The 16696-nt window shown below is 46.5% G+C and overlaps 4 protein-coding genes across 4 annotated transcripts; 2 read left to right on the top strand and 2 right to left on the bottom strand.

Annotated features, from left to right (window-relative positions):
• Positions 1-2355: 2355 nt before the first annotated feature.
• K441DRAFT_642541 (glycoside hydrolase family 18 protein) lies at positions 2356-8760 on the bottom strand. Its single transcript, XM_067646697.1, has 14 exons — positions 8400-8760; positions 8223-8349; positions 8121-8168; positions 7608-8066; positions 7375-7530; positions 7118-7323; positions 6691-7069; positions 6100-6627; positions 4690-6051; positions 4156-4642; positions 3518-4093; positions 3271-3461; positions 3025-3186; positions 2356-2970 (listed from the first exon to the last, which is right to left on the bottom strand). The coding sequence occupies exons 1-14, from the start codon at positions 8588-8590 to the stop codon at positions 2503-2505; spliced, it is 5340 nt and encodes a 1779-aa protein (XP_067500323.1). The 5' UTR covers positions 8591-8760; the 3' UTR covers positions 2356-2502.
• Positions 8761-9288: 528 nt separating this feature from the next.
• K441DRAFT_707531 (carbohydrate-binding module family 50 protein) lies at positions 9289-12467 on the top strand. Its single transcript, XM_067653730.1, has 8 exons — positions 9289-10030; positions 10102-10586; positions 10640-10920; positions 10973-11307; positions 11353-11471; positions 11523-11931; positions 12003-12169; positions 12222-12467. Exons 1-8 carry the CDS (start codon positions 9583-9585, stop codon positions 12351-12353), a joined length of 2376 nt encoding a protein of 791 aa, XP_067500322.1. The 5' UTR covers positions 9289-9582; the 3' UTR covers positions 12354-12467.
• A 1011-nt stretch (positions 12468-13478) lies between these two features.
• On the top strand, positions 13479-15418 carry K441DRAFT_642535 (U3 small nucleolar RNA-associated protein-like protein 15). Its single transcript, XM_067646696.1, has 2 exons — positions 13479-14792; positions 14865-15418. Exons 1-2 carry the CDS (start codon positions 13506-13508, stop codon positions 15192-15194), a joined length of 1617 nt encoding a protein of 538 aa, XP_067500321.1. The 5' UTR covers positions 13479-13505; the 3' UTR covers positions 15195-15418.
• Positions 15419-15536: 118 nt separating this feature from the next.
• K441DRAFT_680056 (ribosomal protein L22) lies at positions 15537-16680 on the bottom strand (the record flags this gene model as incomplete). The annotated part of the gene is made up of 3 exons (XM_067651333.1): positions 15537-15676; positions 15736-16587; positions 16641-16680. The coding sequence occupies 3 exons, from the start codon at positions 16678-16680 to the stop codon at positions 15537-15539; spliced, it is 1032 nt and encodes a 343-aa protein (XP_067500320.1).
• Between the last annotated feature and the right edge of the window lie 16 nt (positions 16681-16696).

Here is a 16696-nt window from a genome sequence, read left to right as displayed (position 1 = left end):
GTCGCGCTTTGTCTCATAAATCAGACCCTCGTGGATCGTTGGCGCACGGACGGACGTTGCACTGCTCCTTATCAACCAACGAATTTCCACAAAGGACACGATTTGAAGTAATCAGCCACCAGATTCTTACTACCTTTCTATCGTCTAATTACTTTAAAAATAATACAAGGTCTAAGCCCTCCATTATCCCTTTTTACTCCAGATTAGCTAAATTATAGCTAAATTATATAAAAAGTTAGATATAGGCGATTAGTGTAAGGGATATTATTGCGGTCACCTCGGGATGCCCTTAGGACAAACCCCCCCGGACGTCCGTCGGTCACGTGCCGGAGGCACGTACCCGTAGTATATAGTCTCCACGATCCCAGAGGCCTTACCTCCTCAAGGATTTGTCTCTCTCACCAATCTATCCTGTTCCACAATCGTGCCTTATAGCCCCCTGTCTACCAAGTCCCCTCACAATTAGTTATAAAATCGCGAAAATATATTTTAAATTTTAACTCTTCCTCTATAAAACTATATCTTGTCCCTTAATAATACTCTCTAAGGCTAAAATTTATATACGGAGGATAATAATCACTTAAAGAATCTAATATATTGAAAGATATAGATATATCTATTATCTCTTAACCTGTAAGCTTGCGTCCAGAAGTTATCGATAAGGACTATCCAATCAGGTGGCTAGGATCAATTACCAGTGCTCAGATATTTGAAGCTAGTGATATTCGATAATTACTATAGAAAATGCGTATATATATTTAATCTAGGGAGTTGAATTGATCGATATAAGGCTACCAGCATTTATCCTTCCTGTAGAACGATATTTCACATACGCTGCAATGTAAGAGTACATATATTGGATCCCGCCACAGCCGCGATAGATTCGCCGGTACTGCTGTCTTTTTGGCTGGTGTGGCGACGTGAAGGCGGGACACGTTACATGGTACCAAATTGAGTTGCTGGTGTTCTGGTGCTCGTGCATGGTCTAAATTCTATCAATAGCTCTGGGCACCAGCGGGTTAAGGGATAGTTAGGCTATAATTTATAAAAAGGGGTTTTTTAAAAAAAAAATTTTAGTTACTACTAGGGCAACACCTATCCCTTAACCCGCTGATTAACGTACTACGTTATTGATAAGACTTTTGGTAATGCATACACGGACCCATTATCTTATCGATAGGGTAGGACGCCAGCGGGTTAAGGGATAAGCATATCCTTTGCGATGGGTGCACGCGGTCAAGAATTTTCCCACGTCAAGTAACGATTAAATACACCACCAAAATGGTGTGCAACCGTATATCCAATGATATAGACCTCATGCGGCCTACTTAATATATTGTTCCCAAAAATCAGGTGGCAGAAAGCCACTGTCGGAGCCTGAACCACTACCTCCATTCAGTCCTCTCTCTTATTTAAGACTCTGGTAATGCCCTTATTTAATTGGTGCGCACGGACCACACTTTATAGGACGTTATTATTGGTGCAAGGGATAGGAAGTAAATACAAACGTATCCCGCCCCGTAACCAAGTACGTGCTGATCTAACTGAGTTTGGCTGAAATTCTACTACGGAGCGTCTAATTTATAAGATAAGTTGCACTTTGTTTTTTTAAAGTATATAAGTACTATTAGTAGGGGTAGTTGGGCAGTCTCGAGCTCGGCGACGTGCACATGACGGTTCACGGGCCTTCTCGAGCAATCGATATTTATTCCGCTTTCCGCCTAGTCAGTGATCTGGCAATCACTAACGTCTTAGCTACCCGCTCGAGCCACCCCACCAGTCGAGCCACCCCAAAATACACCAAAATCCACTAACTTTAACCTTTTATAACTCCACCCCTATTAAAGATATTTAAATAAAAATTTAAATACAGCTATCTATATATAAAAACTTTCCATTTATTTAATTTGTTTTAAAATTAATTATATATTTAAGTTAATATAGTAATTTTTAAAAGAATAATTTTAGTTTTAATAATAATTATAATTTTGATATTAATTTTATAATATATTTTAACTATATATACTTTAAAAAGTTTATATTTAAAATTCCAGCTAAATAGGTATAGTGGCGATAGAGTTATAAAAGATTAAGATTAGTAGACTTTGGTAGGTGGCTCGATCGGGTGGCTAAGACGTTACTGTCAGCGAGAACACGTGACCCCTCTTTTACTTATAAGAAATTTATGCTTCGCCGAGAGCATAATAAAGGACTCTTAATACAATTATGGCACCCCTGGACTTAAATGTTTGTTTACCTGCTAGCCGTACTAGCTTTAGAGAGTTACGTAGGGCATAGTCACATCGTAAGTAGCGGCACCACTGAGAGATTCTCTACAACGCGCTCTTTGGATAGCAATGACTCAGGAAATGGAACGCGCTCTGAGAATTCTTTGATAATCTATATTACTAGATTTACATTTAGTTGCTCGTTCCTCCCGGACGGGTTAAGGTCCATCGAGGCAGCACAGCCACACCATCATCTCCAACACGCCACATATTCTTAAAAGCCCGGAGTCCAAGCCCCGTTCTGCTGAGTAACCAATTGCTGAAGGTTGGTATAAGTTTCCGCAAACTTCGCTGGTACGCCCGCGGTAGGATCATTCTTGATAGGATCATACCAGGCCGTAATGGTGTTCAAATATCTCGTTGTGAAGGTTTCTGCCCTTGTTTTCGCTAGAATAGCCCTATCATGCATCCAAGACTGCCATAAGGCTCCAATGCCGATAGTCTGGTACTGTCTTCTTCCTTGTATGTTCAATCCAGGTAAAAGCGTGTTGTCAATCAAATTAAACATATCCCGGATGCGCAAGACTTGGCGGGTGAGGATTGTATTAGCGATAACATGGTATTGCAGAGCCCATGCCACACTTTTGATGACCGCGCACGCATCCATAACATCGCCTTGGTCTCCGATACCAATGAAGTCTTCCATGACCTTGTCCGCTCGGAGAGCATCACCGCTCCACATCTAGAGGGAACACTTGTGAATACGTATGCAGGAGTTTCATGGAGGGGAACATACCCGCTCTTTTACGCTATTCACCGTTTGGATCAGAAGCATCCAGTCAGCTGTGAAATCTTGCTTGGACGGAAATTGAAGCATCAATGCCGAATATGGGGTTCCTAATCCGGCCTCAGGCTGAGTACCGGCTGGGAAATTTACGTTCGTATTGGAATACCAGAGCTAAAAATACACAGTGAGCAAAATACTAATAATTCATTGGCGAAGCACTCTGCATTGTAGATTTCGACTTCGAAAAATACGTACCCAGAAATATTCACAGAATCCTACTTGACGTGCCGTTGGGGAAGGGTCTAAAGGATCTGGCCACGTGTTTGACCTTGTATTCATGTAATCGAAGAACTTTGGTAGCATTTGGAACTCGAGAATATGCTCGGTGCTATAAATGCTTGTATCTGTAGGCGTAGCCTGTTGCAGGACGAAATTCATGTTTGCACCTGCGAGAATAAGTTAAGAAAAGGTGTCTTTTAGCAGTTGTGATTGAATGGCTCACAATCATCGGGATTCTGGGGTCCATACACCGGAGTAGCCGGGTATCTCCTCATCTGTTCTCCTGAGGAGTAATAATCCGGGGATATAGCAATACCATTGAATCCAGATGCGCAATAGTTGATCTTTTTAGGGTTGCGCTTCTCCCAATGATGCAGAACCGCGAATGGGTTATCGGTAGTATCGTTCCCCTGGTAAGATGACGCAGAATCCATTAGAAGATCTCTCTTAGCTGAAGAATCAGATTTGTCCAGGTAAGAATCATCAAAGCCCCTGGCGAAATTGCACGTGGTCTTGACCGATTTTGGATCTTTGGGACAGAATCGCTCCTGGATATTTAAAATAAATATTGGGCCGTATGTTTGACCATCGCGTTTGCCTAGCGAACGATAAGATTCCGAGTAATTGTTTGAGTTCTCAAGAGCCCAGAGATTGTCAGAGGGTGAGGAGCTTGCTTCGAGGGACAAGGCCCTTCTTTGTGACCTATTCTGCTCTATTGGGCAAGATTTGCCTGGAATAACTTGTACAGCCGGTACTTTCGCAATGTCAAATCGGTCTACGCCGAGGTTCCATCCGAACACTAATGGGTGTTATTAGACTCGTGCCATTGAAAAATTTCAATCAAATAATATGTAACCATACCTGATGGAGCATCAACGTGTGCGTAGAGATCAGCACCCACGTCAACACCGTACGTAAACGGACAATTGGGGTTGCTGCTTGATACCTGCGCTTCGGCATATAGCCGGACATATCCATCTGCCACCAGTTGGACCTGGCAGGGATCGACGTTCCAGGTGTCTTGAAATTTAATACCGAAAGAAAAGGTCGGTTTGAGATGAGCGGTGATATCTCCTTTGGCCGAGACGGAGAAGTCAAAAGTCGGCTGTCCAATCTTGTCTGTACCAGTATGATCTGGGGCATCGCCTATCTCCGTAGGAACATAATCACCGCCCTGGTCAGGGAAGGTCTGCCGGACATTCCACGAGGCCAGCTCTACTTTTGATTCCAAGTGCCCAGCAAAGGTTACCTGGGCTTCGAGGAGCCCTACGAGGCTGAAAACAGGACCGACCTTCACTATTCCTGGAACGGAGAATGATGCTCCAGGTATCGGGATTGAGAAGAGTTCCTGCACTACAGTTTAGTATGTTCCGATCCTTAAGAGCTCGTACATACCTTGTCCCCAGATGAGTATTGAACCTGCGCCAACGCATCCATGGTAAATATTGCCTCAACCTTCCCTTTGTTGGCGAAATACAAATATGACTGGCTAAGATCCAATGGCAAGGACAACTTTGTAATAATAGTCAGACCAAACGTAGTAGAAACTTGCACGTGCCCTTGAGCTTGAGCGAGAACATTCGCGCGAACGGTGACGCCGCCTACAGGGCACTCAAATTCCTCCCGGACCAGAATAGCTGTGAAAGTCTCATCCAGGTTGTGGGTATGAGAAGGGGACACCCCTGTGGAAAGGAGCCTCTTGATCCAGTCGATAATGTCACTGCCGAACCATCTTTTATGGAGCTCCTCCTTGCTAAGCCCTTCATGATGCAGATCGTCTCGCCATTCATCCTCAAGCCAACGTTTGTGGTTTCGCCCGTAGTCATCGAGAGATCTTTTTGCTTTCTTTGTCCCCGCTGCGGCTTCGACAACAGAGTCCCAATAACCTACCTCATTGCTAAAATCGATTCGCATCTGTGTATCGCCTAAATCTCTCGGGACTCGTCTGAAATCGTAGTCAAACGTCAGGTCGTACACGGTGGGATTGTGAGGATATCTCTTTACAAGATGCTTCGGAAGGTTCTGGTCACTTGATGGGGTCAATGACTTGGCGACTGCGTACTTGCCAGGCCCACAGCCCTTGGGCATTTCCAAGATTGTCCCTGGTGCACCATGTCCGAGATGGATTTTTCCACAGCCAGAGCTATCTTCTTCAGAGTCATCTGTGCAGATCATCTTAATCGTATGCTCTCCTTCTCTTACAGCATCGTTACACTCGAACAACTCCCATGGTGAATCTCGCTTGTCTAGAGAAACCTGCAATTCCTCTGGCGATGTAAGGATAACAAACGCGAACGACGCATCATTCGGATCCGTGTCGCCTGTCTGAGCTGATCCAGTACCCCAAGTATTGTCAACTTGAAGTTCAAAATCGGTGTCCACACCGTCGCCACTGGGTGGATTAGGGAAAAGATGATCCAGCGGAACAGGAGGAAAAAGCTGCTCGCCGTCTTTCGCAGGATCACAGCAGAATACCCGTTGTCTTTCGAAACGAGGCGCACAGCTTTGACCTAAACCATACGCATCGGTGGCGAGCTGTACCTGATGGCCAACGTCACAGTGGTCGTCGTCACAGTTTCCGGGTTGACCATGCCAAGCGCAGTTCTTCCACTTAGCAGCCTCATTCGCTGGGCAGCAGAATAATCTTTGGTGATCCATGTCATACTGATCAAGTACATCGGCCAAAGCTTGCCCGAATAAGCCGCCGAAAATACCGACGATATCGGCGACAGTTGAGAGAAAAGTGCCAGCAAAAGTCTAGAATAAATTAGTCTCGGTCAGTAATACCAGCTTCGCAATACTCACCATAAGCTCATCTCCGGAATTACATTGTCCCCCAGTGCCTGTCCAGTAGCATCCGGTATCTTTAGCCCCAGGAACTTCGCAGCAGTAGACCTTGTTACCGCTTTCGCAGTAGTCCCCGGAGCCCCACCTATTAAGTTCCATAGTAACCTCACCGGGGTGGCACTGTCCGTTACACGAAGAGGCCGTACCTCGCCAAGTACACTTGCTAGTGTCCGGAACACTTGAGATGGGGCAGCAGAGTGTGCTGTCAGGCTCCGTCGAATGGCGAGTAATCGCCTTAGCACCGCCGCAAGGCTGTTTAGTCACGCCTATAAAGCCGGGATTACACGATCCACCGCATCCCGTGACGTAACAGTCCTGCGCAGTTGCATCTTGCCAATAGCTCTGATCGCCCGATTTGGCAGCAAAGACATTCAGTTGCTTAGGAGCTAGGACGGCGGAGAGTGCTTGGAGATCGTCAGTGTCTTGATCGATGGACCAAATGAGGAGACCTCCTAGCCCGAGGCTGTCTGCGAAGTCGATTTTTTGCTTTAATGTGTCAACGTATGTCCTGCATAGTTTAATCCCAAAAAATGGTGCCCTTAAACTCACCTTAAAGGTATCTTTGTCGTCGTATGATACCCATTGGTCATTATTCCATACAATGTATTTCACTGCGTTAGTCTGATCATAGTATGGGGTTAGTTTGTTCTGCTCTATAACTTGCATAATCTCCCTGTACGAGAGGGTGCCGGAGTTTACAGTGCATGGCCCTGGGGATGCGCCTCCAAGAAACAAGCAGCCCGGTTGCCAACACGAAGGGTCGGACAGTTGAAAAGAGCGGCCGTAGAAACCTAACCCAAGATTAATCTTCTTTGGGTCCACATTATTGCGCCACATTAAATCCAATGCCTGCTTGATTTCGGTCAAATTGGTGTGTGCGAGAACGTGGTTCCCAATGGGGTTGTTTGAGTCCCAAGTACCATGGAGGCTGCTAGGTTTTAATGGAGGAGTTACACAGGTTCATGCTCTGACTTACTCGTAGCTCATAACGTTGACAAAATCAACATATTGGACTGCTGCCAAATCGAATCCTCGAAGATACCAGTAACTTGTGGGTGCTGTAAATGAAACGATGTATTGAACTGGCTGCTGTGCGATTGCATCTCGCAGTTCTTTGAGAAATTCGGCAAAATTAGCACCGTCATTTGCATTCCCGCCGCGGTCAGGAGCTCCTGGATATTCCTTTCTTTCGATCAGTCCTAACCAGATCAACTATAATGCGGTCACTTTTACCCAATCAAAATCCACACCATCAAACGCGAACTCCCTCAAGAAGCTGAATAGATTCTGGATGAACTTCTGACGATTTGTTTGAGTCGATACCATATCAGAGAAAACTGGTTGGGTGGCAGTGCCATTGTCGTTAAATGTCCAGCCGCCAAGTGCTACCTGTGGAAGAGAATTGTATATTAGTATTGAGTGGATTAATTTAGAGTAATTACCAACAGCGCTCGGAGGGCACCTACGATGCATTTCAGATCGCTGTTTCGGGCCTTTATCGCGGTGAGATCGCTGAAAAGAGAGACCGATAGGTCGTCCATTGGCGCCACATTGAAATCCCCAGGAGTAATATATCCAAATGAAAAGTAGAGATGAGTCAGCGCAGACACGGGAATCTGGTTGAAGTCCATCCCACTGCAAGCCCTGTCGTGGGCCCATGCCTCATAGTAACCAATGACACGAGATTGAACATCACCGCCCGAGCCACCCGATCCAGGCTGGTCGCAATCTGACTGACAACCGGTTGTAGCATCAGGGCCTTTCATGCAGAAGTCGTCCGTCATTCCACAGAATCCATATTGTGAACAGCAGACATTCAATGGGCATCTCGTCCCAGGCACTTTAGCGTTGATGCCACATTCGGCATGAGCGTCGCAATTACTCCAACAAACATCATTCGGGGACTGGCCGTTTGTGCCGCAGGCCTATTTGGGGTTTAGTGTGCTATCTTATGACTTGAACGCTGTGGTTGAACAAACCTCTGGTCCATAGTTACAGAACCCGGTCGCTTTCGGGCAGCACGCTCCCTATTATACAGTCAAAAAGGGACAAATAAACCTCAATGGGAATTTTGAGTATACATTAGAACAAGGCTTTGACTCGGAGCAGCTATAATCCTCATCTCGGCGAAGGAGGAGATGGGCCGGAGGCAATGCGCAGGTTGGAGCATTCTCAGGCACCCGCTTTTTCGCGGAGTAATCGAAAAACCTAAGAGTCGGATCAGAAGCGGTTCAAGCGAGTGTAGAGTCCCAACTCACGAAATATTCGACGCGTGACAAATAAGATCCTCTTCAATCAGGCCGATGGCAGATCGCGGTAGTATATTCGTTTTTGGTGCACCATATATTCTAGGATGTGCATGAACCGGAAGTGGGAATAAAAGAAAGTAAGGAATGACAAGGGCAACAACGTATGCAAACGAAAGGCATTCGAGCTGGCTGCTAAACATTTTCGCAGATCTCACTCATTCACTCAGGCGCGAGGTGAAATTATATAAGGAGTGTAGAGAAGAGGAGGATCAAAATCGAAGCAACTTGCGGGCGGATTTCAGGATATCAGAGATATGTATCAGAGAGCGTATGACTGAGACCATCCTCAGCAGTGGATATTGCGTGGTTCCTTGCATTTCAGCCAAGGCTCCAAGACTATCAAGTACCGCATTGTGTGAGCGGGTTGTTTGCTGTGCCGCGGTAACTCAGGGTTTAGACCTAGGAATAGATGAATAAGCCTCAGTGGCTGACCACTCAACCAAGCTAGCGGTACAAAAGATAGGGACAGCCCCTATCATTAGTGCAAAATCTAGGGTAATGGCGAGTCACTGGTTAACATTGTTAGCAAACTGACTCAAATTGTTGGTGTAAAGCCATCGTGGTTTAATAAACAGGTACTAAAATAAACAAGTACCTAACCCCAGGAAGAAATGTGGCGCTACTGCAGGAACGGCTTACCTCAGCGTGGCAATCTACCCCACCTTCCTAAAATTCGACATTACTGCAAGCTCATCCCTGAAATATGCTTACGAATGCTGAGTACGCACCTATCGGAGATGGGGGAACAGCTTAACTACCTCCACGTGATGGCGCCAGCGGAATATAGTCAAGCTTTGGAGCCCAGGCTTGGCTTCTTTCCCGCAACAACTCCCCACTCGGAAGAGCCTAGTTGATTTAGAATCAATATTCTCCTGAATTTTGCTTATACGATTGATCTATTCTGACCATCTGACTGTAGTTTGTGTTACTTGGGCTGATAGACTAGTCTTCCTGTTGTGGATTTTAATTTGGACGTGGCATGGATCTCTCCTGTTGGTTGTGTGCGAACTTCCCACTTCGGATACCTGAGTGAGCTCTGCTTAATTTTCAAGAACGACATGCACCCCTTCATTCAGAATCAGTCCTCACTCCGTCGTCGTTCCTCCAAATCCTTCTTGTCGCTCTTTTGAAGATGTTACTCTTCGGTCCTTTTGGTCGCTCGTCTTCCTTAAACTTTCTTTCAGTTGTTGCTTTTACTATCTATTCTATCGCCCATGGAGCTCCACTCTTCGATAATTCCACCATTCCCACCAATCTGACCGTGAGCTGCTCCAATGCTCTCCTCAGCGATGTCAACTGCAGTCCCTCTGTCATGGGCCTCCAGTATGGCAATTACTATCCCGAAACAACTTTGCAAAGAGTATGCACTTCACATTGCGATGCAGCACTAGCAAAGTACGAAGCGGACGTGACCACAGCTTGTGCTGGTCAAAGTTGGAATGGATATGACGACTACCTCATGCCTTTGGCTATAATCCCAGACACAATTCGCTACCAATACAACCTCACTTGCCTTATGGACTCCGGACGATATTGTAATATTGTTGCCGCTCAAGCAGCCGCAGCTTCAGATCCAGATGGTATGCAGATCCCTACTCTCTCAGCTATGCTTCCCAAAATCCCACGAATGCTTTGGACTAATGTACCTTAGGCAAAGACCCAGTCACCGGTGGGAAAGTCAATGTTACCACACCGCCCTCGCCATGCGATCTTTGCTTCGTCGAAAGTCTAAGATTTCAAGCCGGATCTCCATATTACGATGGCCCGCTGCTTGCTTCGGTGTATTCCTCGAAGACTTCTAGCTGCAAAGTTTCTGGCATGCCTCTCACTACGACTACAATACCAACGTTCCCGACAACAGCCCAAGTGCCGACACCTGTGCCAACATGTGTGGGGAAGACTTATGCTATCAACTCTGGCGACACATGCTACTCAATCTCAAAGTCACAGCAGATCGGGACTGGATGGCTCCTTACGGATAATAATCTGAATGCCTACTGTGCCGACTTTCCTACTTCTGGGACATTATGCCTGGTTAATACTTGTAAAACCACCACGGTGAAGCAAAATGATACCTGTATAGCTATTGCTCAAGCAAACAATGTGACGGTGCCTCAGCTGAAGGCATGGAACCTAGTGAGTCGCTTCTCCCTGTCTGCCTAAGATCTCTCAGAACTAACTTAATTTAGGTGATTAATGCTGGCTGTAACAACATCAATAACCTTAATGGATCAGAGATATGTATCAATGCTCCTGGAAAACCATATAACGCACCCACGGGATCTACCACACTTGCTCCAATTACTCCTACCACGGTTGCTCCGGCACCAACTGATGTTGCAGATGGAACAAACCCGAAGTGCGGGCAGTACTACCACGTGGAACAGGGTGACTATTGCAACCTCATCGTTATCAAATTTGGGATCAGCTTGGACGACTTTATTTTTCTGAACCCTGCTATAAACTCAAAGTGAGTTCTTATAGACAAAGTGACTATACGTTGGGATACTTACTTTGAGCAGCTGCACTAACCTGTTTGCCGGGGAGAGTTATTGTGTTGCCCCAGTTGGAGATATTAACACATATAGTGGAAGGCCGGGCTACACATCCGCTGCAGTCACCGCAATTACAGGAACCCAAGTCTACTCTACACTGCCGACCGCAACCTATGTACCCGTGCCTTTCAATAATTCAAGAAATTTAGCAGAGGGTACACGCTCTGATTGCGTGTCGTACTTTGATGGGGACAATTATCAAAGTCTGCAAGCTTTGAATATCACGACTTATAACTCCGTGTGCGACTTTGTAGCAGATCTGTATCTTGTCACGGCTGTAGATCTTGCTTTCTGGAACCCAAGTAAGTTTCAATCCATCAGGCCTGTCAGTTGCTAATCCCTCAAAGGCCTTGGGAATTCAAGCCTCCCAAATTGCACATTTCAGGCTGGCTTGAGCTACTGTGCTCGCTGGTCCGGGAACACCAGACCAGATCAACAAGTCCCAATTGTCGAACTGCCACTTCGAGTATGCAAACGGCTGCTTCTCATACGCCTATGTTGCTAACTTTATACTCAGGATGGCACCGCGCCAAATTGCACCCAATACTACGATGCCGTAGCTCCAGACACATGTCAAACCATCTTGGATGAGAACCAACTGACCATCGCCCAATTCTTCGCTTATAATCCTGCCGTAGGGTCCGATTGTTCGAACCTCTGGCTCAACTACCGCTACTGTGTCCGTACGCCCGATTATATCCCCCCGACAAGTGCGTCCACCACAGTGTCAGCTCCGACAACAACCGCGCCTCCGGGAGCGCCAGGTCCAACGCTCTCAGGAATTCCGTCAAACTGCAATAACTACTACATGCTCAAATCAGGTGATTCATGCTCTTCCGTCGAGGACCAATTCTTCATTACCGACGCTCAGTTCCACGCCTGGAATCCTGCAATCTCGGCTGATTGTTCGGAGAACTTCTGGCTGAGTATGTTAAACTTGCACTCCCCTTTCTGGAAGAAAATCAAAGCTGACGTATTGCTCTTCTCTGCTTCACAGACTATTATTACTGCGTCGGCACAACTGACAACACCGTCACCCGCAGCACACCCACATTCCCTGCAACCACTACATCCGCCGTGCCCTTGCCATCGCCAATCCAGGATAACAACGTCGTTTCGAATTGTAATAAATTTGCTCAGACTCAAGATGGGGATTTCTGTTCGGTGAGTGCCTTCTACTTGATCTAAATTACTGTCCCGCTAACGGAAGATCTAGCTCTTTGCGCAGAGGAATAGCATCACCACGACTCAGCTCTACACATGGAATCAGGTGCTAGGTACAGATGGCAGCGGTTGTGATACGCAGTTTTGGTTAGGTTATTACTATTGTATTGGAGTATCTAGTTGAAGGAATTGTGGACGTAGCTAAAACTCTAGCGAAGAATTATACAATCGCTTCGGAAAAAGACTATCAAATGTCAGAAGCCATGATAAACTACAGAAATTTACCGAATCCTCACCTGTTTAAACATTTTTTCTGTACTCGCGCATAATGCCATGCATCCTCCATGCTAATATATCGCCGTCGCTTATTTTTTGAAGCTATTTAAAGTCCATATTATTTCCTATTTTAGTTAGCGTTATAACGCATAGGAGGAGAGCCAAAGCACCTAAGAATACTATAAAGAATACTTCTAAAGCGCCTAAAGAAGTAGACCTTATTAAACCTATACCGCCTATACCGACACCTACTATTATAGAATAGCCTAAAGATCTCTAAACCTTTATTTTAAATATAATCGTATACGCCGATACTGTAAAGATATTTAGTGACGTTCTAGCTATCCTATTTAGAGCCTTTAAATACTAAGAGTTTATTACCTAAAATACGTATTGAGCCAATAAATATTACGGCCTTTATTCTTTCTAGCCTATTTAATTAACTACTATTATTACGTTGTTAAGTCTAAAGGATCTTATGATACTTAAAGAAGTAAACGATATAGAATAGCGTAAAGTAGAGGGAATATATGAGGCATATTACCCAGGTGTACGGTAGGGAACAGGCAAGCCGAGCACGAGTCACAGGAGAGTCGATGGAAGAGAGGACGATACGGTAAAGAGTATAGGCATAGCCTCATACAGAGACGAACCGATGAGGAGAGTGAGAGGGCTGCTAGCCTGAGATGCTTATAAGGAGGTGCCAAGCCTAGCTAGGCCCTAAGCAGCCCTCGGGCGATGGCACCCGAGTAAGGGATAAAATATCCCTTACAGAATAAGCATAGTTAATGTACGTAAGGAAGGCTTAGAAGGTTAATCTTATGATTAAATATAAGGCCGCTACTGCACCTATTAACGCGTCTACTAATATCAGAAACGCTAAAATTACCGCGGCTATTTAGGCGGCGCTTTAAGCGGCAGGTATTTTAACTAAAGTAGCGGCTAATAAAGAGGTGGAGTTCTCTAGCGAGGATTACAAAGGTATAGTAGACGGCGAAACCTCGGCATCTCTTTGAAAAATATCTGGACGATTGCAGTTCCCGAAAAACCGCAACTAGCAATGGCAGCAGAAGTTCAGCCCCTTCAGCCCATAAAGCTACCCGCGGGGCCTGCGACCCTCACTCCTGAGCAGAAATACTGGCATTCCTTCTCCAACCAGCTCCTCCTCCCATCGCAGCATTCGAATCCCATAACGCATATCTCTTTCCCACCACCATCGACTGCACTCACCACCGCTCCGCCCCCAGAAACCTTTGCAGTAACTTCTGGTAACCGAGTTCAAATATTCTCGTCACGCACACGGAAACTCCTGAAGACAATCAGTCGGTTCAATGTGGACGACGTAGCGCACTCTGGCAACATCCGGCGCGATGGGCGGATTCTTGTTGCTGGAGGCGACAGCGGGGCGGTCCAGGCCTTCGATATAAATTCGCGCGCAATTTTGAAGACATGGAAGGAGCACAAGCAGCCGGTGTGGGTTACGAATTGGCACCCGTTCGAGCTTACGACTTTGATGAGCACGAGCGACGACACAACCGTTCGGCTGTGGGACCTTCCTTCTGATACTAGCACTACAACTTTTCTTGGTCATCAGGATTATGTGCGGAGTGGTAGCTTCATGTCTGGGCAGGCGGAAAGACTGATTGTGAGTGGTAGCTACGATCAGACGGTGCGGCTATGGGACCCAAGGGTAGGAGGGAAAGCCGTGATGGTTTTCAAGCACTCTGCGGCGGTTGAAGCAGTGCTGCCGCTGCCGTCTGGCACGACAGTACTTGCAGCAAGTGATAATCAGGTTGCGGTGTTGGACCTGATTGCTGCGAAGCCAGTGCAGTTACTAAGGAACCATCAGAAGACGGTGACGAGCTTGGCGTTAGCGGGTAATGGCACAAGGTTACTGAGTGGGGGGCTGGATGGGCATGTGAAAGTTTTTGAGACGAGCGCATGGAATGTAGTGGCCGGTTTCAAATACCCGTCACCGATACTCTCACTCAATGTAATCAGCTCAGGATCTGCGAGGGAGGATAAACATTTGGTGATAGGCATGCAGTCAGGGCTCTTGTCCGTTAAGACAAGGCTGTCTGGGCAACAGAAGGTGCAGGCACGGGAACGAGAGAAGGAGATGCAGGCTTTGATAGAGGGAAAGATCGAAGAGTATGACAAGAGCCAGAGTAAAAAGAGAGGGCGGGGCTGGGAGAAGAGGACACGCGGAAAAGATTACACAGGCGAAGGAGCAGATATTGTGATTGATGGGAATGCCAGGGGAAAAATCAAGACTGGGTCACAGTGGGAGCGCGCTCTGAGAAAAGGCCAGTATGAGAAGGCGTTAGATTTGGTGTTGGAGTCAAAGGTAAGAACAAAAGTTTCCGTTTCCGTTCTATTATGGATGCATTCTTAACCATCTAATTGAACACGCCTACAGGTACCCACTCATCGTCAGGAAGTAATCACTCTCCTCACAGCCCTTCGCCACCGTTCTGCACTCCGAACTGCATTGAAAGGCCGCGACGAGGTAACTCTTCAGCCAATCTTGAAGTGGCTGAATAAAGCCATCGGTGACCCTCGCATAATTAGACTCACCTCAGATGTCTCTTTGATGGTGCTAGACATTTACTCCGAGCAGCTGGGCCAGTCGGCGGAAATCGATACGCTTGTGGAGCGACTACGTGAGCGAGTTCTTGACAATGTGGAAGTCTCGCAACTAGCGGGGTCAACGCAGGGGATGCTGGAGATGCTGATGGCCGGGGCTTGATAGCGGGGTGAACTGAAGTGGTTGTCTGGGCTATCCCTATATGGTTTGGCTGTACTAATGCATAGCGACGGCGTTTGGAAAGATATTGGAAAAAGTACCTTTGTGTTTTAAAAATGTGATATGAATGGTTCAATACCCGGCATAAGATTTGTTGCATACTCAAGGAAGCTTGGAAAGAGAATTGTAAATGATATATTATACAATGCCTATTGACAGCTCGCTTTAATCTACATTCATGTGTACATGTCGAAATATTTCTTTCGGGGCACAGAAACTTGTAAGCTTGTCTAAACTTCGTATGAAGGTGTGATTGGTGAGATGAGCCGATGCAAAATTTCCCTATTACCACAGACAGTACTGTCGCTGAGCCGTAACTGGTCGGTCGGGAAGCTGAACCCATAGTTTCCTGTTGTTCCTCTTCTTTTTGCGCTCCTCGGACTCTCTAACGCGAGTAGCCTCTTCCTTGAGCAGGACTGATATATCTAGAAGATTGTTAGCCTTGAATCATTGTAAAATTATGTGAAAGTAGGATACAACTTACTGGTTGTTGGATGTTTTAGAACATAAGTTCTGCCCATAGCCCTGTACTCCAACTCTCCAGTATAACTTCCTCTTCCCACCCACGCCTGATCTACGTATATGCTCGTTCGATCAGTAACAATCTTTTTCTTTCCATCTCTGAGCTCGATCTCTACTGGCGCCCCTATTCGTCCCTCGGCCTTCCCCAACCCCATACCGCGTTCGACAATCGCCTTGTCTCGTGCAATGTTAAGAGTCTTCAGTACATCTTGCGCAACCTTCTTCTTGCTAAATCGCATTTGCACTATCGCCTCATCAATCGGCTTTCCAGCAATTTGATTTGCAAGTTTCGTAAGTTTCTTCACTGAGGTTGGCAAGAACGGAGATTTCCACGAGCTCTCCCGTTCGGTGCGTTTTAACAATTGCGGCTTGGTGAGTCTGCCTCTCCGTTGGATACTACGAATTACCATCTTCCGTTCCCAGCGCCGGCGACCGCGCGGGTCAGGGTCCAATTTAGAGGCCATGAGTTCTTTGTCAAGGGAGACCTTTCGGTCAGCGGCGGAAGGCTTTTTCTCGGCAGCAGCTTCTAGTTCAAGTTGCTCCCTCCCGCCTCTTGGTTTCTCAACGGGTAATTCGTCAAATATGGAGGATGGTGGAAGAGTGCCTTGGGCAATCGTCGGGCGCGGCACAGGACCGCTGCGTTGAGCCTTCTTTTTGAGAAATTCCTCGAGAACAGGATTGCTTGTGTCTTCCGCTGGAGCTTGGCTGCGCTGTTTAGACTTGGAGAGGCCGAGGACAGTGCGCCGACATAGGTAGGGGGAGAGGGGAGTGGTGGTGGTTGAAGACGATTTGGTGAGGCCATTGAGGGCGGCAGCTGGGGGGCTGTTAGTCTAGTCCTGTTTGCAATGGCATGGAGTGCTTTCTTACCTGATTGAGCCAGCCGCTTGGATGATATTCGAACGCTCATGTTGTATGTCTACATG

Source organism: Cenococcum geophilum (genome assembly GCF_001692895.1).
Source record: "Cenococcum geophilum 1.58 unplaced genomic scaffold K441scaffold_44, whole genome shotgun sequence".
Taxonomy (NCBI): domain Eukaryota; kingdom Fungi; phylum Ascomycota; class Dothideomycetes; order Gloniales; family Gloniaceae; genus Cenococcum; species Cenococcum geophilum.
The sequence above is the reverse complement of the archived record's forward strand: the minus strand, read 5'-3'. Positions and strand labels throughout refer to the sequence as shown.